Raw genomic sequence first — 26912 nt, forward strand, 5'->3', positions numbered from 1 at the left:
CTTGCATATTAAATAGATGCCTCCTTCATTACTAAGGCCTAAATCTCGATCCATGTCTAAACAACCGATGCCCTGGCCACGTGCTCAGGCCCCTATGCCTAAAAAACAAATGATAAAAATGGCTGAAGATCTAATAACTCTAATCAGGGGTAGCCAACCCCACCCTCTAAGAGGCCTAGGGCTGAGCTTGATTATGAATCTTCTGATCAGCATACTGTTTCTTCTGACTATTCTAATGACCTGGATTTGTCCTTACCTACTTATGAGGATTTTGATGCAGAGGATTCTATTCCCTCTGCTTCCCCTCCTGAGGATTTTTCTTTTGGGGAACCTTACATACCCTAAGGGAGCATTTTCACTGGGAAAGCCAGGAATTTTCTGATTCAAAAAAGAGGCTTAGGGATTTCCTTCTTCTACCTCAGCCTAGACCTTTGGCTATTCCTCCTGTACTAGACATTGTTGATGATGTTTTCTCGGAATCCAGTTTAGCCCCCGATTCCCTGCCTCCTGCTCCTAGTAAACCTGACAGATACTACAGGGTTCCTGACTCCCACAAGTTCCTATTCAAAAATCCTGTTGCAGATCCAGAGACTATTTCTCAGGGGCCCAAGGGCATCAAGGCTTCTACTGCTAAAAATCCTACCCCTTCTGATAGAGACTCCAGGGTGCTGGATAGATGCGGTAAAAAGGTTTATACTTCAGCAACCTTAGCAATAAGAGCTTTAAACTGCCAATTTCACATGTTAAAATATCAGCAACATGTCATTGGACTGCTTAAACAGAAAATGATGTTGATTCCTGACTGTGTGGAAAATAAAGATTTACAGGATTTAATGCATATTCTGCTGAACAAGTTGGAAAACATACTTTGCAATGTGGTTTTGATTCTTTAGAGGCCTCTTGCAGGGCTGCTGTTACTGGGTCTGTGCTTAGAAGGCATGCTTGGCTTAAGGAGCAATCTTTGCCTGATCATGTTAAAGCTAAATTGTTGGATATTCCTTTAAAGCAGGACCGCCTGTTTGGCAACAAGGCTGAAGAAGTTCTTAAAAAGATGGAAGATAAAGCTAAATCTATGCAAACTGTTAAAGATTTTTTACAAGTGCAGCCTCCTAGATTAAGTAGGCACTGGCCTGCTAAGAATTGGTCCTTTCCAATCCCTTCCAGGTCTTCTCAAGCCAAACCCAGACACAGCAAAAACCGCAGGTTTCAGTCCCAGGGGACTCTCAGAACTAAGCAGTGGGGGGCCTCGACTTCCAAATCTGGGAATAACAAGACAACCCCCCCCCTATGGTAAACAGTCTCAATGACTTCCTTTTAAAATTTCCAAGCACTTTTCTGACCGCCCCTTGGGGGGGGGGGGAGATTGCTCTTCATGCAAAGAACTGGGAACTCATAACCCAGGACAAATGGGTTTTAAATATAGTGTGCCAGGGATACAGATTTCATTTCCACAGGTTGCCAACACCAAATGGGTGGCCGGACCTGCCCCCAAATCAGTGGGTAGAGGTTCAAAAACAAGTACTTTCTCTCTTAAGCATGGGGGCTATTCATCTGGTACCAGAAGAGGAAAAGGGACAAGGTTTCTACTCCAGACCTTTCCTGGTACCCAGAAAAGACAAATCATGGCGTCCAGTCCTGGACCTGTCCACTCTAAACACCTTTCTGGAGATTCCAAAATTCAAGATGCTGACTCTTCAATTACTTCCTATGCTAGGCAAAGATGCCTGGTTGGCAACACTAGATTTAAAAGAAGCATACCTGCACATCCCAGTCAGGGAATCTTGCAGAAGATACCTACGCTTCAAAGCAGGCTACATACATTATCAGTTCTCTGCACTGCCCTTTGGCTTGTCTACTGCTCCCAGGGTATTCACAAAGTGCCTGGCTCCAGTTATTGCATTTTGCAGGCAAAGAAGTATTCAAATATACACATACCTGGACGATTGCCTAATTCAGGCAGAAACCCAGGGCATACTTTGGAATCATCTGGTGTTTGTAAAAAGGGTTCTAACTTGTCTGGGGTACACCATAAACGAAAAGAAATCACAACTGGTACCCTGTCAACAAATTACATTTCTGGGAGCAAGCTTGAATACAACTTCCTAGATGGCTTACCTCACGCTAGAAAAGCAAATTCATTTGATAACCTACTTCCAACAAGTGGCCACAAAAACCCTGCTATCTGCAAGAGAAATACTGCAAGCCTTCGGGTTCATTGCCTCCTGCATTCTTCTAATTCTATATGCAAGACTGCATATGAGGAAATTACAGTGGTATCTAAAAAGCCTATGGAGTCAACATTCTCGCAGCCAAGAAACAATGATTCCTATCATACCTTGCCTACGCCTAGAGTTCCTCTGGTGGGCAGAGGCCTGCCACCAAAACAAGGGACTACCATTCACACTACCCTCTGCCGCCCAAACCCTAACAACAGATGCATCAGACTATGTATGGGGGGCTCACCTGGCAAGGAAGTGCATTCAGGGCAGATGCACCTGCATATCAATCAAAAAGAAATGTTAGCTGTACAGAATGCTCTGACAGCCTTCAAGGATTACATTCTTCCAGGACAACTAATGGTAAAGATGGGCAACACCAGGGTTATGTGGTACATAAACAAGCAGGGGGGTACACATTCCTATCCCCTCTGCAGACTAGCCATGGCATTGTGGAACACAGCCTTGAGCTACCAAGTGCACCTACATGCTCAGTTCCTGCCAAGAAAATTAAATACACTGGCAGACGGACTAAGCAGAAACCTCATGGACCCATACGAGAGGAAACTGGAACCAAGGATTTTCAACATGTTGACAAGCGAATGGGGAAGCCCAGGCATAGACCTATTTGCCTCCCCCCAGAACTACCAATTGGACAAGTTTTGCACAAGGACTCCCCACAAACAAGCCTGGAAAATGGATGCTCTGTCCTTCAGCTGGAAAACCTATCAGCCTATGCCTTCCCCCCGCTGCCTCTGCACTCCAAAGTTCTACTAAAAGTCAAACAGGACAAACCAAGGATGATTTTGATTGCTCCAGACTGGCCGTGCCAACACTGGTACCCCCTCCTGGCAGTGTGTCACAGTTATCTCCATGGCACCTGCCTCAGACCCCTTCCCTGCTGTCTCAGCAGGAGAACCAGATTCTCCACCCTCAGCTTCCAACATTGAACCTTGCAGCCTGGCTAATTACTTAAACTCACCCTTATCATCCCTCAGTAAATCTGTGATGGATGTCATCTTAGAGTCAAGGAGGTCTAGTACTAGAAAATCTTATGCTGAAAAATGGAAAAGATTCTGTGCCTGGAACCAGTCTCAAGGGATGAGCACAGCAGCACCCAGTTTACCTCAGATTTTGCAATACTTAACTGAGATGGTTCACAAGGGCCTGTCTTTTTCCTCTATTAAAATCCATGCATCAGCCATTTCAGCTCATTATAACACAGAACCTCCCCTCTTCTCTCATCCTCTGCTCAAGCAGTACCTCACAGGAGCCAAAAATTTGAAACCACCCAGGGGAGCTCCTACCCCTGCCTGGGACCTTAACTTTGTATTGGAGAAACTCACCCTACCTCCTTTCGTGCCAGCTGCTACTGCAGACTTAAAATTTCTTTCTTGGGAAACAGCTTTCCTTTTAGCAATCACTTCAGCTAGAAGGATATCTGAATTGCAGGCCCTTATGGCCATGGAGCCTTTCATCATCTTTCATGCGGACAGGTTGTCACTCATGGACCAATCCATCCTTCATGCCCAAGGTGGTATCCAGTGTGGCTCTTAATCAGTCCATTCATTTGCCAACCTTCTTTCCCAATCCACAGAACAAAGGGGAATGGATTCTGCATTCCTTGGATGTGCACAGACAACGCAGATTCTATTTGGACAGGGCTAAACCTCGAAGAAAATCCGAGCAACTGCTGGTAGCATTTGCTACAGGGGCAGAGGGGAAGGCTATTTCAAAACAAACCATTTATAAATGGATAAGCCATTGCATTCATTTCTGCTATAAGCACCATGGAAAACCTACCCCCCAGGGGATCAGATCTCACTCCACCAGGGCTGCATCTACTCAGAGGTGTTCCTACCAGGGACATCCTAGAAGCTGCTACCTGGAGTTCTGTACATACTTTCACCAAGCATTATCATTTGCCAATTTTCTCTAAATCCAGAGCTGTATTTGCTACTGCTGTCTTGCAGGGCCTTAGAACTGGCCCTAATGTTATATAAACTCCTTCTCCCAACCATAGCTTTGGGAATCTACCCAAATGTAATGACTGCAACAGTGAAACACGAAGAACATAGTACAGTTGTGTACACTTACCATAAATGTAGATGTTCGAGTGTATGCACTGTTGCAGTCCTGGTTACCCTCCCTCCAGCCCCCTAAGTTTTTCTGGCTGTACAACTCTACTTTACTTTACTATACTTAAAAGCCTTTTTGGTGCATTTGCTTTTTGTTGGAGGTATACCTTTGTGTTTTTATGTTTATTTGCTCCCCATTAGGGGGGCACCTGACATCTGGGGTAAGAAAAACTGATGTAATGGCATCGACTGCATGTTTTATACACCTGACGACCTGACGTCATGGAAGAATGGACAGCAACCGACACAGGACCCAAGACTTTGTTAATCAGGCCAACTGAGGGCAACATGCAAGCAGATTACCCAAATGTACTGACTGCAACAGTGAATATACTCGAACATCTACATTTATGGTAAGTGTACACAACTGTACTTTTCTTCTATTGCACAGGTCACTATTCATTGTTTATAGTATGTGTATATGAATCTTTGGATACTTCTTTCAGGGCTATGGCCACTGGCTTTGAGGAGATATGCATGGCTGCATTCTAAGAACCGCCCAGATAGTGTTAAAATTAGATTTTAAATTCCCCTTTAGATAGAGATTTAGTTTTTGGCCCCCTGTGCTGCAGAGATGATCAAAAACTGTGATGAAAGGGGTAAACTGATCAAAAGACTCCCTAAGATTTTTCAGTCTCCTTTTCTGAAATTTTGAAGGGACTGTCCTAACTCCTTGTACAGTTCTGACAAAAAGCAGAGTAAACAGTCTCATCAAAATACAGGTAGACAGATATTTAAGAAGAAATGGCAAGGGGTTTCCAAAAAGAAGCCTCAAACCTCCCAGAATGAAAGACAGTCCAACAAGTCTGAATGACTATTCAAGAGACCTTGTGACCCCCTTCCATCCTGGCCCCTTTTTTCTTCCAGAAAGTTTGTATTTCCATTTTTCTCTTTGCCGACAGATCATTTCAGACAGATGGGTTCTGAAGATCCATCATGTCAGGGGAATATACAGATGGCAGTGGAAGGAAAGTTTTCCTTTCCAGGTGGTCATTCCTCATCCTCTGGATCAGACTCTTGCTTCTACTGGTTCTTCATAACATGCTTCCCAAGGAGTGATGGAACCAGTTTCTCCTTTATTCAATGATGTTGTTAGTGCCAAAGAAAGAAAATGTTTGGGGAGCAGTTCTGGATCTTGCTTTCCTAAACCTGTTGGTGATAGTGCACAAATTCATAATGATGTCACGTCACAACCTGTTACCTCTTCTTCCTCTTTCAAGTTTCCTGGTAACACTAGACTTGAAGGATGCTTATCACATCCCTATTTATCTAGACTTGAGATGTTTTCAAAGGTTTTGTATGTCTGGATCACATTATCAGTTTTCTGCTTTACCCTTTTGGACTATCCACTGAACTAAAAGTGTTTATAAATAGCTCATTGCATGTTAGAGGGTATCCATATTTTTCCATATTTAGATGACTTGCTTATCTTTGCAGTCTTTTTCAGGGTGTCAGAAATTTGTCAATCTTCTCTCTCTTGGGTGAGAGATCTTTTACACAAGCTGAGCTTCCAAGAGAACATTCAGATGTCTTTCTTGACTCCTTCACATAGGATTGTGTTCCTGGAATGCCAACAGGACACCTCAGTTCAAAGAGCTTTTCTTCCACAGGGCAAAAAATAGATCTGTTTCTAAGGTTTTCACTTAAACATTGGTCACTGCAAGGGAATACCTCAGGATTTTTTGTCTTATGGCTTCTTTGATTGTCATGATAGTCCTGGTAAGACTCCACATGAGAAAGATACAGTGGTATCTGAAGTCAATCTGGTCTCAGCACCAGCACCCTTCAAATCCCAGTGTTGGGGTTTGCCAGACATTAAATAATTTGGTGGAGACAACAGATATCCTTAAATCCATCTCTCTCCCTCATCCTCCCTATTCCAAAGCAGTCAGTCACCACAGATGTCTCGGACTTTGCTTGGGGAGCAGTTTTAGGAGGGATAAAAGTGCAAGGTGTGTGGGACACCATGAACAGAAGCAAGCACTTAAATATCAAAGAGATGCTTTCCCTGATCAAGGCACAAAACTGTCTGCACGATCTTTGATCTCTGAGACTTCTTCAAGTTGTTACAGACAATACCACAGTCCTGTATTACATCAGCAAGCAGGGGAGAACTTGGACGTATCCCCTTTACAGACTAGCCATGTTAACTTGGGATATAGCTTCACAACACATTCTCATGCTACAGACATCCCACATTCTGTCAGAGCAAAACTGTGTGGCAGACAAATTGAGCAATACCAGGGCAAATCTTCACTTATGGAAACTAGATCGGGGGGCCGGTCTCCCAAGATTTGATCCATCTGTGAGGAGTTCCTCAAGTAGACCTCTTTGCCTCTTCTCTGAACAATCAACTGCAGGATTCTTTTCCAGGGCTCCATGCAAGGAGGCCTGAAAGACAGATGCCTTTTATTTTCCTTGGGCAGGAATGTTACCCTATGCTTCTCCCCCCTTTCCACTAATATCCAGGTTACTTCCAAAGATTCATAAGGAATCCCCCAAGATCATTGTGGCAACTCCCTTCTGGCCAAGACAAGCATGGTTTTCCCTTCTTTTAAAAATGGCCAGGGGCAATTACCACAGCAATCCTTACAGACTGTATCTGTTCACACAAGAACAGGGGTGTCTGATAAACCCCAACATCAGTCAACTTCAGTTGACTGCCTGGAAGATATGGTCTTAATTCCTTTTAGGCACCTGTTTACTGAGGACATGCAGCAGGTACTAATGGAGGCTAGAAAGCTTTCTGCTAGAAAGACATATTTTAGCATATGGAAAAGGTTTTTTAGTTTGTGCCAGCAGCATAACCAGGACCAATTCAGGGCTAGTTCTTCTCTGGTTTAAAATATTTGTGCATTAGTATCCTATAGTTTTCTTATTCCCGTATCAAGGTTCATTTATTGGTCATTTCAGCATGTCTGCCCATGGATCCTCCTGTTTCAGTGCAGCTTTTCCACATGAGGCTTCCAAATAAACTGATGGCTTCTCCTTGGGATCTTAATTTTGTGTTAGAGAAGCTCCATTTGGTCCAGTTAACATTGCTGACTGTAGGTTCTTAACATGGAACACAGTTTTACTGTTTGCTCTGACCTCTGCAAGAACAATATATGGGTTGCAAGCTGTTATGGTGAGTCAACCATTTTCCAAAGAGAGGGTTTCTTTGAGAACTAATTCTTCTTTTATGTCTAAAGTGGTATCCGAGTTTACTTTAAGTCAGCATATCAATCTCCCTGTTTTCTTTCCTAAACCTTAAAATGAGGGAGAAAGGGTACTCCATGCCTTGGATATCCACAGACGTCTTGTTTACTATCTTGACAGAACAAAATCTTTCAGATCTTTGGATCAATTGTTCATTTTTTGTGAAGGTAACAAGGGACAACCTTTGTCAAAAGAGATGATTTCCAAATGGTTGTCCAAGGCTATCACCTTTTGTTATACTAACCATAACAGAACTATTCCAGGCAGGGTCAGGGCCCACTCTACCAGGGCCGTGTCTTCATCCATGGCTTTTTGGAAAGGGTTGTATTCTAGAAGCTGTTACTTGGTCATCTGTACATACTTGTATAAAGCACTATAAGCATGATTCCTTCTCTAGGTCCAGGTTATGCTTTGCCAGGACTATTCTCCAAGGCCTGTTGGGCTCTTCCACCTCCCAAATGTAGTAAGCTAGGGTAATTACCCATATAGCTAAGATTACTGCGGCAATGATCAATGTGATGAACATAACCTACCAATAAGAGTAGATGTTTGAATGTTCACTGCTACAGTTGCTGCTTCCTCCCTCCATCCCCTTTGTTTTTTAGTGTGCTTTTTATGCTGGGGTGTGGATGTTTTGTTTCTAGCATTGTTCTTTCAGGGCTCCGCCTCCCTAACTATGTTGGCTGTGAAGGACTTGGCACCCAAACTTGTCTTTTAGTCAGCTCAGCTCAAGCTGCCTGACAGTTTGGGTGAGGGGAAGGTGCCCTGAAGCTTTGGAAGCTGTTCAGCTATTGTATCCTTGGCAGGATATAATCCATATAACTAAGGCTACTGCATCAGTGATCATTCTAACATGTGCTCTTATGGTAAGTTTACTTACACAACTGCACGGTCTCCCATTGCTTTTCTGTCATATTTATTATTTGCAGATGTTTACATTGCTTTTTGTTTTCATTGTGGTGCATTACTGTGAAGAAAAAGCTTACCCTGAGGTATTGATTTGCTGCTGTTGCCATTTTTGTATGTGTTTTTTTTTTTTTTGTTGTTGGGTATGTAGTGGTAGCCGTGTATTGTTTTTTACCTTTTATTATTTCATTTTTTTTTCAGTTAACAGCAGCAGGTTTGTATCTTAGAACTATTTACTAAGCTTCTGTTAAAGACCTTTTTTGACATCACAGTAATGTGCCTTGGCTTATACCCTCGCAGGAGTGTATCTCGCAATCAGCAGTGAAAACAAAGTTTGAGCAGCACACTATTAGGGCAAAGCAGATCACGGAGTGCGTGAAGAATATAGTGGATGAGATAAATGTGAGCGCAGCTACCAAGAGGTGAGTGTGTAATTCAATTACTTTTTTATTTATTTTTTTTGCATACCGATTTATTCTTTATGAATGCATCCATGAATGTGTGGAAGTTCATTTTTAAATTGTAATATTAATACAGTTAGTGTAATAAACATACTTCTAATAAATGTTCTTCACAACTGTAGAGATGAAACATGACAGCCAGTAATAATGTTATTTTATGTATTAGTATACTGAAAGACTGAAAACATATCAGACCAAAGTACACTTAATGAAATGTAATGTACATTTAGGTAATACATCCGTAGAGTTGGTATTAGATAAGGGATAATAAAAAGTAAGTCCCCTAGCTGGTGGTTAGTTTGTCTGTATTTTTGTGAACTGGAAAATGTCAGCATTTGAAAGACCAAATTCCTTTGTGCTAGCTTTAAAGTTTAAGTGTTTCAAGTAGAATTGCCAGTGTTTTCAGGCTTTAAACATGTAATCATCTGTAGTAAATGTAGTGGAATCTGACAGGTGGTACAAAGAATTAAATTTGCACTTCTTCCTGTAGACCAGGGTTGAATTACATCATCTTGAATTTGCCTATTGTGTGACTCTGAGCAAATCATTTAACCTAGTGCTCCCAGGTCACCCCTGGGCTCAGACAGTTAACAACCAAAAGCACTTTTTTTGTGCGCACACTAACCAAATGTGTTGGGGGGGGGGACTTAGCCTTCACTCTTCTTATCTAATACTAGCTCCAAGATTGCATAACTTAGTGTTTTGTTTTATACTCCATTAAGTGCTTTGGAATTTATATTTTCTGAATTTTATATAACTGCGATCCCACATTTTGTGTGTGTCTACACACAATTTTTTTTTGCACTTTGGTGTCGTTTAACATAAACAGCAGGACAGTGCCATTGCAGGGGAAGGACTTCCATGCTGTTGGTGTCTGTCTGCTCCTCCTCACTTGCTGGCTACCTACTGCAAGCCTTCTAGATTCCTCTGAGTACCTCTTAGATATGTAGAAACCACTGCTCACCCATGAGAAGAGAGAAATGACCATCGGCCATAAGCCATCAACTGCATAGTCTGTCAGCCCTGGTTGATCCTCTGGTACCCAAGCTGCTAATCAAACCCACATAATTTGCATCACAGACAAAAACTCTCTTTGTGTGTTCTCTAGCCACCTAGATAACATTGTGTTATTTTACTTTCCAGAACAGGAGTTAAATCATATAATTTATAACTTTTTTTATGATGTCACACTATGTGAACTCTGGATTTGTATTTATGAATTTTCAGCCATCTGCCGTAGATTTCCTTCCCTTCCACCACCCCTTAGCCCCACTGCCAACTGGATTAGCCCCTTTATTCCCCTGTCCTGATGGCTCACTGCCTTAGTCGGGGCATGAGCCATCTGAAGGTGGGTTGTCAGCTGGGTGGGTAAGGTGTTTTTCATCCTAACCCCCACCTCTTGCAACATATGGTAGGTACCTTGCTGAAACTGGGGATATAGATGGATGTGTGCCCACTCACTCTCTGTCTCTCTTTGTCTCACAGGCACTCATATCTAACACACAAACAGAATCCTTGCTATGGTACAGTGCTTTGTTTGGACAGTTGTAAACACTTATAATTTCATGTTTTTTGTCACTGCTTTTATGCAACATGATCTTTGCTGAATGATAATTTCACAATGAACCAAACTGCTTCTCTTGCATGGGTGAATCACCATTAAACACTCTGTTCACCAATTGGATACAGTTAGACTCATGTCAGCTGAGGCACATAGTTTTTGTATTTTTTTTTTTTTTTTTTTTTGGTATGGATTATGAAGGAGGTTCAGATTCTAATGGTATAAGCTGAACCTTCTAGCGTTCCATCAGCAAGCATTACTGGTTAGTATATCACTTGTCAAGGCACTGATAGAGCAATAGGTGTTTGACTTGCAGAGTCTGCTGGACATGGAAATTCACATTCGTAAAGTCTATGAATCATTTATTTTACTTTTGCTGTACACACACACACACACACATATATATATATATATATATATATATATATATATATATATATATATACCTTGTGTAGTTTTAGTGAACACAATAAATACATTAATTTGCTTTTTATGATCTTAAGGGTGTATTCAATGGAAGAACGTGAGGATCATATTGATCGACTCAGCTTTGTGCGGAATCAGCTCAACATCTTAACTGATGTTATTAAGAAGAGAATTACAGAATTAACAAAAGAAGTAGAAAATAAGGTAAGAAAGAGCTTGGGAAAATAATATTGTTTAACAAAATATTTGTGCGTCAGATAGGTATGATTTGTGCAACACATTAGGATGTATATTGAACATTTGTTTTCTTTTATAGCTTAGGTACAGTACTGATTAGGCCATTTTTTCACTGTTTTTAACCTGTACTAAGAGCATACATCAAAATGCTGCTGTGATGCTGATGTCTCATCCCAGTCTCTTCTGTGGGAAGGGGGGAAGCTTGATCAACAGTTTACAGTGTTTAGAATGTAATATGGAAATGGCTAATTGCAAAATGAGGTCTGAAAAGATGTAGCCTAGTTTGTTTTAGGAAGAAAAATATGAATAAAAAGTAAATATCTTTGAAAACCAGTACATGATGCAGAACGAGATCTAATAAAGATATAGCATAAACCAACATATATTGAAGTGTAGCTAACAGATTTACGCTTACTTATGTATTCAGTAACCCATCCTTTGTTGCAATAGAAACTTAGCTGGAAAAACCTAGACCTTGCATTATGCACAGGCACATAATAAGAATGATACTTAATGTTTTTGATAATTTGTGTATTTAGTTAATCAGTACAGATTGTCAGTTTATACTCACATTTGGTGGGTGAGACAGCATTTAATGAAAGTTGGATGTAATCTTAGGTTGTCCTGTAATTGTCATCCATGTACTTTGGATTCAGATGCACTGAAAATTGTTTCACATGTTTTACTTTGCACAAAAGGTAATCGCTGAAAAGGCTCCATATAAATATACATAAAAAACTGCAACTGTAAGTGCTAACTTTAAAAAAAGACTCCCAGCTGCTTCCCTGTGTGCACTGAGAATGAACTGAGACAAAAACAAAACTCCTGGGAAGGTAGACTCTTTGAGCTCACTATCCCTTAAAATACTCTTATTAGTGGAATTGAAATAACCAAGTTATAAAAGTTAGGCGAATACTGTTGTCCTAAGTCCGGACTTAATGTGATCATTAGGTTTATGTTAAAACTATATACTCTAAATGACATGCATCATCAAATGCTGTAAACAACCATTCAGGATTCTAGCAGAGAGATATTAGTCTGTACCAAACTGGAAAAAGTGCAGGACCTCACGAGAATACCAGGCTGAAATGGGGAGGATGTTCACTGCCCAACCCACTGCTGAAGTTGGCCCCACGCAGTATTAGCAAGGTGTTAAAAAAATACTATAAAAGTTTTAGTTTGGCAGCTGATGCATACTCTGGAACTACAGTGGTTAAACAGCCTGCTTGAAGTGAGAAAATTGCTTTCTAGTTCAAAGCTTGTAAGCACTCATAAAGCATCTGAAGTCTGCAACTGTAGTAAAGCAACTTTAAAGGCACCTGTCACAAATGACATGGGAGAATATGTTAAAGGAATTTCTCCAGAGTTGTCCCACTATCTCTGCTATATTAGGTTGTTAGAACTGGAAGATAGCAAATGACTGAGAGCACTACTCTGGGGAACTTTTTGGCATCTTATTAAGTACAGATTCCCTGATGTCCTTCAAGGATGCATCTGCAGTCCTTACAAATGGGTTGTCCTGTCGTCAGGCAGCCCTTCGGTCGGCCGGATTCCAAAGTCTGGGTCAGGCCTCGGCTGGTGTCGCACTTCACCCGACGTCATAGCTGCAGTTATTCGGGTATAAAGGCATCAGCCGACGCCATTTTCCTCAGTCTTTCTTGCCGCGTGGCGCCCGAAGCAGAAGCTGTTCGCAAGTGCCGGTCGGTCAGTACCAGAGTCTACTACTACCGAAGACTTCTAAAAAGCTAAGTACCCCGTTGGGGACTCTTTCTTGCCTCAGCCGATGTCAGAAAAAGTGAATAACTGTTTAAATTGTGGGAAACAAATACCTCATAAAGATTTCCACTCTTACTGCTTACCTTGCTTAGGCCCAGACCACGACGTAGCAGCTTGTCTAGCCTGTGCTTCTTTCAACTGACGAACGCTTAGACGTCGGTCTGAATTTGCTGAAGAGTTTTTCGGCTCCGCTTTTGCTTACATTATGCCGTCGGATACTCCGACTATGCAAATTTCTAAAAAACGCAAGGAAAAGGACCGACACTCGCGGTCCGCGGTTTCGGCCGAAACCGCGGTTAAGCCAACCGCAAGTGTCTCGGTTTCGGCTGAAACCGAGTCCACGGTTCTTCCTTCGGCCGAAAGCTTGCCACTTACCGAGGCCTCATCCAGCCTGGCTGAATCTGCTACTGAAATCCCACCTGCTCCTGCAGGTTCTCAGTATTTATCAGATACTATCCCTTTGGATATTTCTACCCCTGCACGTGGAGCTGCTAGGCCTCCTGCATCCATGTCGATTAAGGCCTTTGCCAGGGCTAAAGCAGCAAAGACTACCAAAACTGTGCCTGCTAAGACCCCCCTCACAGGCCCAGTTCTAGTTCACAAATGCTTAGTCTAGCAGAGGATCTCATTTCCTTGATCCGGGGATCCCAAACACATCCAGACAGGGCCTCTCACCCACCTCCAGAGAAGAGGACTAGAGTAGAGCCCCCTGAGCCAGTTTCTTCAGATGGCTCCTCTGATGAATCAGATAATTCAGACCCTCCAGAGGCCCCTTTTTCTCCTTATGAGGACTCTGATGCAGAAGAGTCCATTCCTTCTGCCTCTCCGCCTGAGGAATTTTCTTTTGGGGAAACCTTGCATGCTATGAGGGAACAATTTCAATGGCAGGGCCAGGATTTTTCAGACTCTAGGAAAAGGCTTAGAACCTTTTTGCATTTGCCACAGCATAGGCCTTTAGCCATTCCTCCAGTACTTACTGTTGTGGATGATGCTTTTAATGATGCTTGTACTGCTCCTGATTCTCTTCCTCCGGCCCCTGCTAAGCCCGATAGGTACTACAGGGTTCCGGACACACATTATCATTTGTATAAGGCCCCTTTTGCAGATCCCGAAACTATCTCCCAGGGACCCAAGGCTGTAGCAGCTACCTCTACCAAAAACCCCCTCCCCTCTGAAAGGGAATCTAGGGCCTTAGAGAGATGGGGTAAAAAAGTTTACACTTCTGCTACTCTTTCAGCTAGGGCCTTGAACTGTCAATTCCACATGATCCAGTATCAAGAATTTATGTTAGACCAGTTAACTAAAAAGCTGTCCTCGGATGAACCATTAGACAAAAAATCTGTTCAAGAAATGGTACATAACATTCAGCAGGTCAGTAACCATTCCTTAAAATGCGGCTATGATGCACTGGAGGCTTCCTTTAGATCAGCCATGACTGGCACAGTGATCAGAAGACATGCATGGTTAAAAGAGCAGGCCTTACCAGATCATGTTAAATCAAAGCTACTGGATGCTCCCATGGACAAGATCAATTTGTTTGGCTCTCCTGCACAACAGGTGCTGAAGAAGATGGAAGAGAAGGCAAAATCTGTCCAGACAGTCAAAGATTTCTTACAGGTCCAACCTCCAAGGTTTAGCAGGAATTGGCCCTCCAAGAATTGGTCCTTTCCAGACACCTCCAAAGCTCAGAGAGGCAGGAATAGGCCCAAGAGGCAGGGGTCAATCCAGAGGTGCCTACAGGGGCGTCAGTGGCAGGCTAACAACCAGCGAGGTACAGCCACAGATACAGCCACCACCACGACTACAGGACAATCACAGTGACTTGGCTCTAGCACCGCCTACCAGGGAACAACTAGAAGCACCCTTAGGCGGAAAGCTAGCCTTATTTTCAGTAAACTGGCATTACATCACAGGAGACAAGTGGATTTTGCAGACAATAGACCAAGGTTACAGGTTTCATTTCCATACTCTACCAAGGAAGAGAGGAATGCCAAACCTACCTCCAAATCAAAAGGCAGAAGCTCTAAAGCAAATAACTCACTTACTAAGGATGAGAGCTGTAGAAAAGGTACCATCTATGGAGCAAGGACAAGGATTTTACTCCAGGCTCTTCCTGGTACCAAGAAAAGAAAACCAATGGAGACCTATTCTCGACCTGTCCGCTTTAAACACATACCTCATTGTCCCAAAATTCAAAATGCTGACCCTACAGCAGCTTCTTCCCATGTTGGGCAAGGAGTCTTGGCTGGTAACTCTAGATCTCAAGGAGGCATACCTGCACGTCCCCATACGACCAAATTGCAGAAGATACCTCAGATTTCTTGCAGGATCAGAGCATTATCAATTCTCAGCATTGCCCTTTGGCTTATCTACTGCGCCCAGAGTGTTCACGAAATGCCTGGCATCAGTAATTGCTCATTGCAGGCTTCAGGGAATTCAAATCTACCCTTACCTGGACGACTGCCTGTTACAAGCGGACAACAAAAACAAACTAGCAGAAGACTTAAAAAGGGTCACTTATCTACTGCAAGCCCTGGGATACACAGTCAATACAAAAAAGTCAAGGCTGATACCATCCCAAAGGATAACCTTTTTGGGTGCAGAGCTGGACACATCACAACAAATGGCATTTCTAACAGTAGAAAAACAGGAGCAACTCCCTCTCTACTTCTTGGCATTAACAAAACAGAACCAGCTAACAGCAAGAAAAGTCCTGCAAGCCTTGGGTTTCATGGCATCCTGCATAATTTTGGTTCCACATGCCAGACTGCATATGAGAAAGTTGCAGTGGTACCTAAGGAATTTATGGTCTCAGCACAAGCACAGCCTAGAAACCCAAATTCCAATAATCCCATGCCTGAAGCAAGAATTCAAATGGTGGGCTCAGTCCTGTCAATCAAACAAAGGACTGCCCTTCCACAGCACTCAACCAAGCCAGACCATCACAACGGACACCTCAGACCTCGGTTGGGGGGCGCACATGCTGGACAAGTGCATACAAGGCTTATGGACTCAAGACCAGCTGCACCTACACATAAATCAAAAGGAAATGCTGGCAGTAAAACTGGCAATTCAGACATTCAGACCATTTCTTCGACAAGGTCAACTGTTGATAAGGACAGACAACACCACAGTTATGTGGTACATCAACAACCAGGGAGGCACACATTCGTACCCTCTATGCCGGATGGCAATGGAACTCTGGAATGTGACCCTGAGCCTCAACATTCAGTTACAAGTAATTTTTGTGCCAGGAAAAGAAAACATACTAGCAGACATACTAAGCAGAACTACCACGGATGCCCACGAATGGATGCTGCATCCGGACATATTCAAAACCATTACAAGAAAATGGGGACTACCAGAAATAGACTTATTTGCATCCCCACGCAATCACCAACTGAAGAAATTCTGCACAAGGGCGTACCACCCACTTGCTTGGAAAGTGGACTCCCTATCTTTCAGTTGGAAAAACCTGACAGCATATGCATTCCCACCACTTCCTTTGATGCACAAGGTGCTATTGAAGATCAAAGAAGACCGTCCAAGGATCATCCTGATAGCTCCAGACTGGCCAAGGCAACATTGGTACCCATTACTGAGGAGCATGTCTCGGGAACAAATATGGCCTCTACCACTGGTTCCCTTACTGTTAACACAGAACAACTACAACACCCTGCATCCAAACCTGAAAACACTGCAGCTGACAGCCTGGAACATTGCATAAGACCAAATAACCCAAGTTTATCCCAAAGGGTTAAAGACATTATCTTGGAGGCTCGCAGACCCTCAACAAGAAAAAATTATTCAGCAAAATGGAAAAGATATCACATTTGGAGTACTGCAAAAGGAGAAAATGTGTCACTGGTAAACATAGCCAACATCCTGGAATACTTGGCAGAGCTCTTCCACAACGGCCTGTCCTATTCTTCCATTAAGATTCATGCATCAGCTATTTCAGCAGAATACAACTTGGATCCTCCAGTCTTCTCACATCCTCTGCTCAGGCAGTTTCTGAGAGGAATTAAAAATGTAAAACCACCTAGGAAGCCACCATTGCCAGCATGGGACTTGAACTTTGTGCTAGAAAAGTTGACACTCCCTCCTTTCGAACCAGCAGCAACAGCAGAATTACAATACTTATCATGGAAAACTGCTTTCCTGCTTGCAATCACTTCAGCAAGAAGGGTATCTGAGCTACAGGCATTAATGGCAGTTCAGCCCTTCCTGATCTTCCATCAAGATAGAGTGTCCATGAGAACAAATCCTACTTTTATGCCAAAGGTGGTCTCCAGGGTATCTTTAAACCAAGCTATCCACCTACCTACATTCTTCCCCAACCCACAGAACAGGGGAGAAAGACTGTTGCATACCTTGGATGTACATAGACAATTACGTTACTACCTGGACAGGACCAAGGGCAATAGAAAAACTGACCAGCTACTGGTAGCATATGCAACAGGAATGGAAGGAAAAGCAATTTCAAAACAGACAATCTCTAAGTGGATAGGAAATTGCATTAGATTTTGTTATGCCTACCATGGGAAGAAAACTCCAGAAAACATCAGGCCTCACTCTACAAGGGCTACAGCCACTACCACAGCTTTTCTACGAGGAGCGGCTACCAAAGACATTTTAGAGGCTGCTACTTGGAGCTCCGTGCATACATTTGCCAAGCATTATAATTTACCTTTATACTCCAGATCCCGAGCAGGTTTTGCCACTGCTGTTTTGCAAGGGATCTTAACTACACCATAATCTTATTTCTCCTCCTCCCCCAGTTTGGCTATGGTATTCTACCCATTTGTAAGGACTGCAGATGCATCCTTGAAGGACATAGTACAGTTTTGTACCTACCATAAATGTAGATGTCCGATAGGCATGCATCTGCAGTCAGGATTACCCACCCTCCTTCCCCTCTGTGGTACTCCTAGGGTATTTGCCCATCTTGTACCTAGCTGGGGAAATCTATTATGGTGTATTTGTTTGTATATATGTAGATACATGCTTATTTTTGCTTGCTCTCTACTATTTGGAACCATTTGCATTTATCCAAATTTAGCCTTCCTAGAGGGCACCTGGCATCTGGGGCAAGAAACACTGAGGAAAATGGCGTCGGCTGATGCCTTTATACCCGAATAACTGCAGCTATGACGTTGGGTGAAGTGCGACACCAGCTGAGGCCAGACCCAGACTTTGGAATCCGGCCGACCGAAGGGCTGCCTGACGACAGGACAACCCATTTGTAAGGACTGCAGATGCATGCCAATCGGACATCTACATTTATGGTAGGTACAAAACTGTACTTTATGGCATATGTTGTATGTTGCTGAATCTTGACATTTACTCAAATAATGCTTCATAAGAGGGATGCATACATGTAGCTTTCTGCTTTCTTTATTAGTTGGGTTTGACGAAGGTACTCTGCATGGTTAATAGGTCTTTGCCCTATTAGGGTTCATAAAAACTTGTGAATCTGTGGTGCATAAGGAAAATGGGGAGGTTCGACATCGTCCATATTTGGTTCTTTATTGGAGAATTTTCTGCTAAAATCTGTTCTTGCCCAGTGTAGGTCCAGAGTTCAGTAACATTATTAAAGGTTTGCAGTAGAGGTAAAGTACAGCTATATTTTGCTGTCATGTTTCTTTTAGACAAGTCTTCTTCTTCTTCTTCTTTCGGCTTTTTCCCGGTTAGGGGTCGCCACAGCGAATCATCTGTCCGCTCATGATTGGCAGTGTAGTTTTACGGTGTCGAGTTGCCAGCCCGGCGCCCAACCTTCCACTGAAGGCACACACATGCACACACTCACACCTAGGGTCAATTTAGAGTGCCCAATCCACCTACTGCATGTCTTTGGGATGTGGGAGGAAACCGGAGCACCCGGAGGAAACCCACGCAACCACAGGGAGGACATGCAGACTCCGCACAGAAGGCACCCCAGCCGAGAATCGAACTGGAGAACCTCTTGCTGTGAGGCGAAAACGCTAACCGCTGCACCACCGTGGCCGCCCTATTCTTTTTTTTTTCTTTTAGACAAGTACAAAACATAAACTCACTGGGGTCTTTGACAGGAGAGTTGAAGTGAGACACATTTTGTCATGTTATTTGTAGATGTATAAAAAAAGCTATTCTTTAAGACTTTTGCTGAGTCACCTGCCCACAGAACCTCCCTTATTACATTTTTTTCTCTGTTCTGGATGTCATTTATTTTATTTATTTATTTAACATTTGTTAACTGGGAAAGTCTGACTTGGAATGAAGCCAATTTTCAGAGGAGACCTGGGGAGAAATGCTCCAGATGCATGTCTTTGTAATGTGGGAAGAAACCAGAGCACCTGGAGGAAACCCACACAAACATAGGGAGGACATGCATTCTCCACACAGAAGGCACCCCAGCTGAGAATTGAACTGAAGAACCTCTTACTGTGAGGTGACAATGCTACCGCTGCACCAGTGTGCTGTCCCTTTCATCATTTGATGCTTTTTTCTGTGGTATTCCTGGTCATCTAACACTGTCTGTGTTAAGATGATCGAGGTCCTGTCAGTCCGACAGAGAGGACTTTCCCACTTAAGCCCAACTTCACTACATATCTAGTGATTCTTTGTGGAACAAGCACATTTTGACAGGACAGAATTGTTATCAGGTTGCTTTTGCAATTAAAGCTGTTTAGAGGTAACTTTGGTCCATTATATTGCTTAATTGAATGCTTGCAAATAGAAGTTCAATGCCTTTACTGAAGACTGTCCAAGTTATGTATCAGAGTTGTTTGTAAAAAAAAAAGGAATAAAGAATGTGATACTTCTTACTCAGTTTTTTGCTCCAGCCCCACTCTTACCGTAAAGCCTTGTTCTCATCTACTTCATAAGTCCTTTGATTCCCCCCAGGGGTGAGTGCCAGACAGCACCTACATTCCCGTGGAGGTGAGGGTTGAGAGTAACTGAAGTGGTAATGTTGCCCTAATAGGGAATTTAGGTTTTTCTTTAAACTTTGACATTTCCCCACACACCCTCACTGTAACCTATGGTGGGCATACACTGGGAGTGCCACTCAATTTCATGAGTGATGTAAACCCACATTTATCGCTGCTACTGGGAACAGATGTCACCAGAGTTTCTCTGGCCTCTGTGAAGGGACTCATGATGTGTACTTATTCCCACTCACGTGCTTCCCCCTTCATTCACGGAAGATGAGAAGGCACAGCCTTGTTACTCCTCTAACCTCCATTCTGCTGCTTCATTGCTAGTGCTGCTAGTCAGATCCTGTCTGCCCAAGATATAATCAAGACTCTATATATTTGCACAGTGGTGCCAGTATTGGTCTGAAAATTATGTAATTTAGAAAATTTAAAACATGTCCTCTATTTAATAGTTTGTAAAAGCTTCCTTTGGGACTATGAGAAACCATCCTGTATAGATTGATGGGGTCAGATAGATAAAGTACTAGGGCTAGAATTATTTCAAGGCTGATTAATAACTCCCCCTGGATTACTTTTCAAGACCAGGAGAATGGATTAATTTGCTAAGTTGATGTTGTCCATGCTCTGTAAATGTCTTCATGGCAAGCAAAAAGAGCTGTGAGCTTCTACAACTCATTAATAGTGAGGAGTTACTTGCTTTATTCTAGTGACATTAAAGAAGTTTGTGTACACAGTGCCCATTTATGGGGCCTGATTAATTTAAGGGGATCAGTCATGCAGATTTTATAATTTGTCCTGAGGTTGTGAAATTTGAGTATGTTATAATAATTAAGGTAGTACAGGAGGTCCTTGCCTCCAGCTTCACCATTGGGCATATATTTTGATCTCATTTTTTCCTTAAGTTTATTTTATTTAAGTGAGCTGTAGTTACATAAAATGTTTTGTGTTACAGCTCATAGGTTATGATGTCATTATTTACTTCCAGTTGCTCTAGAATTTAAATATAAACTACCGTTTGTCATCCAAGGCCTCTCCAGTGCAATCCCGTGCACTGTTTTCTTATTAGACTTAAAGGGCAGTTGGGTGCTTCTGTGGAACTGGCCATCTAGTGTTCATCAGCCATCTGTATTCAGTAAATCAGATTACCAAACCAATTTTCCAAGTAATCCATCTGTTATATTTTTTTCATTCTGTTTGTGTAAATCATGTATTAGTTTGTACATGTGTCTAAATCCCCAAGCTGTGCTACATATACTTCAAAAGTTGTTTGGCCATAGCATTATTCCATTTTTTTAATCTTTGATTTGCATAGCCTTTGTTTTCAGCTAATTCTTTTTATAACATTTCTTTAAGCGAGACTGAGGAGATCTTTTATTTTACTTTTGAGCTGGAAAACAGCATTCTGCCTGGTAAAAGTACTGTTAAGGTTTTGAAGGTGGAATGATTTTGTTCATTCAGGATTATAGAAGGGATGTGGGATAAGTGGCCTATTACACGGTTTTGCCTTTTTTCCCAGTGATATGCAGATGAATGAGGAATTCTCTGTTGAAAATGTGTTTCTTTCCCAGCTGGCAGGAATAAGCTGCTTCTGTCTTGACAGCTTAATATCCATATCCCCAGTTTTTGAATGTTTTGTTTTGTGGAATGTTAGTCACTAGTACATTGAAATTATTTTCACTTCATTACAGCTTATATTGGTCATCTGATTCTTTATTGCTGTTTTAAGATGCATTCAATATGTCTTCCTTCTTAGAATCTTTGATTCTAAAGAACAGTTTGCTAGTTTAAATAACTTGTCTACTATAGGTGACTGGCCTTTGTAATGCAGACCACTTCTGAAAGTTCCTGCCAAGTAAAACAAGGTATTTTTCAGTAGAACGAATATATTTTTCTTTATTTTATTTGGCTGTAATACCTAAAAGATACTGATCAATTTAAAATATTAATTGGGCTAGGGTATTGGTAATGGCAGGTTATGATGAATTTTAATTATCAGTGGTACTTCAAACTTATTCACTGGAGGTTTGTGTAGTTGTGACAGTATTAAAAAGTTATATCTTGCAGTGTCAAAATGTGAACAAACAAAACTGAATTAAAGCTTTTATTTTAACTATTAAAGGTGTCTTCTGCTATGAGTGATGAAATTTGTCGTCTTTCTGTGTTGGTTGATGAATTCTGTTCTGACTTCCATCCTGCTCCATCAGTTTTGAAAATTTATAAAAATGTAAGTATTACATGTAAAATTTACTGCAGTGCTAGCTTTCATTAGGTAATGCATGTTATTCTTAGTGCTACAAGTGTACTTTTGAGAATTCTGCACTTGTGTCTATTATGTTTGCTTTCCTGTTTACTGTCCTGTAATCCCTTATATAGGTTTCAGATCCTAAGGCTTGACTTTTGTCAAGTACCGTCTTGACTTTTGTCTGTACTTTTTGAAAATTGTAAGGAGTGAAATAAATGTCTTTATTTTTTAATTACCCAGAGCTGTACTGGACAAGGGCTATATATCTCAGTTCCCCCATATGTGCCAAATCTTCTTGTGCCTTTCAGAATGTGTCATTACTCACTGTGAGTTTGATGAAGGTGGTAAATTACATAGTAGCATCATGCAATGGAGGCAGATGTAATAACTCAACATGATCCAAACAAGTCTTGTACTGTCTCAAATAACAGTACTGAAAAACTGAACCAGACTGAACAGTCAGACTTCTGTAGTTCTGAAGAATGAATTATCTTGCCCATTGTAACCCTGAACTCAGAATCATCCCTTTCCTCTGTAGTGACAGAATCAAGACAAACTGCAATGTTTTCTTTAGTGCTTAGACTTTTACTGACCTCTGAACTGCTGGACATTTGACCTGACTTCTGTACTCATTCTTCTGAGTATCTCAACTGCCTTCTGACATCTCTCATAATAATAAAACCTTGTGAATTTCCTACAAGTTCTCCATGCCTCTTTAACCTTGGTTTCCAAGCCTTGTACCATCTAAACAAGATCTGTTTTTGGACCAAATGCTCTGCACACACTGTTAGTACATCTCATCTTTATCAGTGCTTTGGCCTGAAGGTGATTTCATTGAGCTCACTTGCATCCTTTATTGAAACATTCCGTTCTATTGAATATGCACTTACTGAATCTGCATATAAATAAAATTAATATATAGGCCTACTTTAATATGACTGCATTTCTAGGAGTATGCAAAGAGAATCCTATATTTATATAGGATTTATTCTGGCAGAATTATATTTATGTGAACCCTCCTCTTACATTCTGTTTGCATGACTTAAAATGTAGACCACAGAAAGATGGTAGCAGCTGTTACTATGCAGACCTTTTCACTTAACAAGAGATACTTTTACTGTTTTGATATCTAGACTTAATGTCATATAAACTCAGCAAAACACTATCTTTTAATGACAGGAGTTATTGAAGAGCACATTCTTGAAAAAGAAATGGCAGCATTAAGACCATTTGCACAAAACTTGAGAAGTGGTTAATACTCAAGTATGCTCAGAATGCAAATAGCACTCGTACTAACATTTTACTTTTGTGCTTAGATCTGGACCATACAGATCATCAGTTAGACATCTTCAGATCAAGAAAGTATTGTTTGCTAGAAGTGTAAATTCTCCTTCTCATAGGTGAATTGCACAGAATTATGTATTCCAAGTAGATGGATTGTACAAATCTTCAGGGGAAAAAAGCGTAAACTATAATTATGTAATAAAATACAAGACTGAATAAGAAACTCTATTCTCCCTCATGGCCTGTCACATTTAAAAGACGTATATGAAGTACAGTAACTGAATTGTTGAAATGTATTTCAAGAAGTGAGGTCTAGTTGTAGAAGGCCAGGAAAGGGGGGCATGGACAGTTGTATCAGAAACAGATTTTCTCTTACAAGATGGAAAGAATGGGTGGAAGAATGTGGTTTGAATAATTTTAAGCTTTGCTTCAAGCATCTTAAGGAGTTGAGGTATGAAATTCTTAGCAGCCCTTCTTTTTCATATGTAGAAAGTGCATTACCCATATATATTGCTTCCAAAACTTGTAATTGACAATCCAGTGCTACACTGCATGCGAAAGATGTGGACTCTTGCAATTAATGATTCATACTTTTATTAACCAGAGAAACGCATTATTCTCAAATCCCCCTTTTCATGAGAAGAACGAGGGCAGTCTTTAGTTAAGTGAATTATTTGGAGTTGAACAGTAGGTAAATTGATATAGAGAAAGTGACCCAAACCATTGACTATGTGATTAATCTTCCCAGTGGCTCGTAGCCTAACTTCATTAAGATAAATTGCCAGAATTAATATGTATAATGTTTGGCATTTTGTGGTCCTTTTCAGTCCTAAACTCAGTTCATTGGCTGTACCAGTGACCACTGATAATACCCACTTACACTTGGCCGTCTTAAGAGGATGAGCAAGAGCTGGGCATTGTTTTACTCCTGTGGCTTTTGCATTGAGGGGGAATATGACTTTTATGAGTGAACTACCCCTATACTCACCACCATCATCATACATGGAGTGCAGCTGAGAAAGTGCATTTGGGCTTCCTTATACTTTTTTAGATGTTTTCTGGATGTTTCCTGTTTGATTGACTTCTTCTTCTTCCAGACCTCTAACCCAGCGAGTACCTAGCGAAACATCACAAAAATCTGATTCTCCAAGAAGAGCAATGGCAGATGGTTGATTGCCTTCTTTCTCCACGTATACACACACATGCTCATACATACAGATGAACACACACACACACACACACACACACACACACACACACACACACACACAGCTGTTTGTTAGGCACTTTTGGTATAAATAGAATGCTAGCAGCATTGACCAGATCTGTCTAGCTATGTTATCAGATCAGCAGACTAAATTATTTGACCTGTTGAAAATGTGAACCCTTAACTAAGCCACATTTTGGCTTTCATAATAACATGGTGCCAGTCACAGAAAAATTGATTTGAATGCTGAGCTGCACTTGCTTTTTATTTATTTATTTTTACAAAGAACAACTTGATGTCCTGCAAACTAAACTGAATCCTTAAAAAACAATTCTCATTCGATATTCTAAGGACCAAAAATTGTGAACTTCAGACTATTAAGAATTAAAACACCACTTGGGAGGATATATATTTAGTCTGAAATTGTGGTATTTCAGAGTATTCCTCTTACTTTGAGGTACAGTGATCCCAGAGTAGATGTTAAGTAGCAGTTGTGGTGGTCTGCAGAGAGACTTGCCCCTACAACATCACTTTTAAAGGTGTAATGGTGAGTTTCAGAGTTCAGTGTTCTTTTTGGGTTTGCAAGTAAGTGTCAGGTCTCGCACATCAGTTGGGAGCAATCTTAAAACTTACTGAGACTTGATAGTAGAAACACCCTTATTTTCTGGTAGTATATCCTTTGTTTTTTTTTTTTTGTTTTTTTTTGCTGATGTTTTACTGACAAGGTTAAAACCTATCAGGTGGAAAAGCTTACTTTATTCTTGTTTGTTAATCATTCATTTATGTGCCTTGCAGATTAATAATGAAACCCTTTTGCTTCTTTACTGAGCTCTTCTGTAGATCATATACTTAACACCATGTTTCGCTATAAACATGTACATTTGTTTTTATTAACATTTGAGGTATTTTGTTGCACATTTCTGGGTTTGTTTAGGAATGTATTTTGCAGAACTGGCCCTCTGAAAACAGAATCACTTCACTGAAGCACGTTAGTATGTGACCGGTTTTATTGTTTTGTTGCTTAACAACTAAGTGGTGTCCACAACCCTCCTGGACACGGGCAGTCATCACTTAATGCAGTCTTAGGTATTGACTAGTACCTCTACTGTATTACCTTGGGTCAGAACGGCTAGGTTTAAAATGTCCTCCATGTCGATAGCGTAATAATCTCGTACGATCCTATAACATCAGAATGCTGGTCATTCTCTAGTTGGTTCTGGTACAGCAGTAGGCTAAATTTCTGATTGCGACCTTTGGTTAAGAAACCATATTTTTCTGGCTGTTGACACTGATATGGTATTTAGAAGATAACTTTGACTGGTGCAGCAAGACATAAAAAGGGGAAAACGTTACAATTGATCTTGACAGTGCCTGATAGTGAAGTCATCATGGAATATCTCTATAATTAAGTAATCTGTTCTTTTTCTGGCAGTGTTACTACTGTTGTTAATCCAATTTCATTTCCCAGTGCCCAGTTACCATCTGCAGACCCACTGAGGATCCGTGCTCTGTCTATGCAATCATTATGTGCAAGGCAGAGAAACAATCGTTTAAAGGATCCCCATTCTATTTAAGGACATTCATGCATGCTGTTTTCCTTCCCCGGTCCATACAAACCTTTGGGTGATCTCAAAATTGTTTTATATCATTATTTAATATTATTTTTATATTTATTTTTTTTTAATAATAGTCATTGTGGTAGTAAATCTGAAGGAGCATTTAAGTGTAACTCCCCCTTGCTATGTGACCTCTTTTCAGTGACTTCATTTATTCCCTGCATAAACCAACACAGGCTGATACTGGATTGCCCTTATATAGGTATGTGTTACTGGCTGCCTTTTATATCGTATATTGGTATACATTATTTATTTTAATTTCTCAAAGAACTTCACTGTCCTTCAGAGAAGCTGCAATGTTGAAATCCACAAATAAATGTCAATGCTGTAGACAGACCTCTCTAAAATATTTCTCTTTTAATTGTTTGTTCTGTCTGGGGGCCGATCATTGTGTTAAAGATATTGAACAATGCAAAAATCAAGCCATTAAAATCTGAAGCTAAAAGGCAGAGGTGCATTTTCCCACATTAAAAGTGTTGGATCCTTAGAAAATAACTCTAAACTGAAATACTAGATTAGACCAGAAAAATATAGAAAAGTTGAGAAACTAATTCAGAAGAAGTTGGAATTCATAGAAGTCTCGTCACCTTTTTTCACTGACCTCTCCTTCCTAGTTCTTTTCTCTAAAGATGGGCATATTTGCTTCACCAAGACACAGTGTGACAGGGAAAGGAAGTCTGTATTCATAGTGCCAGGGAATCCTTAGTTAACTTCGACACCAAAACCA

At 41.2% G+C, this 26912-nt stretch overlaps 1 protein-coding gene across 5 annotated transcripts in view; it reads left to right on the forward strand.

Annotated features, from left to right (window-relative positions):
• MFN1 (mitofusin 1) overlaps positions 1-26912 on the forward strand; it is a 1379005-nt gene that overhangs the window by 939070 nt on the left and 413023 nt on the right. For all 5 annotated transcript variants that reach the window (XM_044070376.1, XM_044070375.1, XM_044070373.1 and 2 more), the window contains exons 11-13: positions 8759-8880; positions 10984-11110; positions 21956-22060. In XM_044070376.1, the coding sequence (XP_043926311.1) occupies positions 8759-8880; positions 10984-11110; positions 21956-22060 (354 nt within the window). The remainder of the gene's footprint in view (positions 1-8758; positions 8881-10983; positions 11111-21955; positions 22061-26912) is intronic.

Source organism: Protopterus annectens, chromosome 4.part1 (assembly GCF_019279795.1).
Source record: "Protopterus annectens isolate FY-2018-M chromosome 4.part1, PAN1.0, whole genome shotgun sequence".
Taxonomy (NCBI): Eukaryota; Metazoa; Chordata; order Ceratodontiformes; family Protopteridae; genus Protopterus; species Protopterus annectens.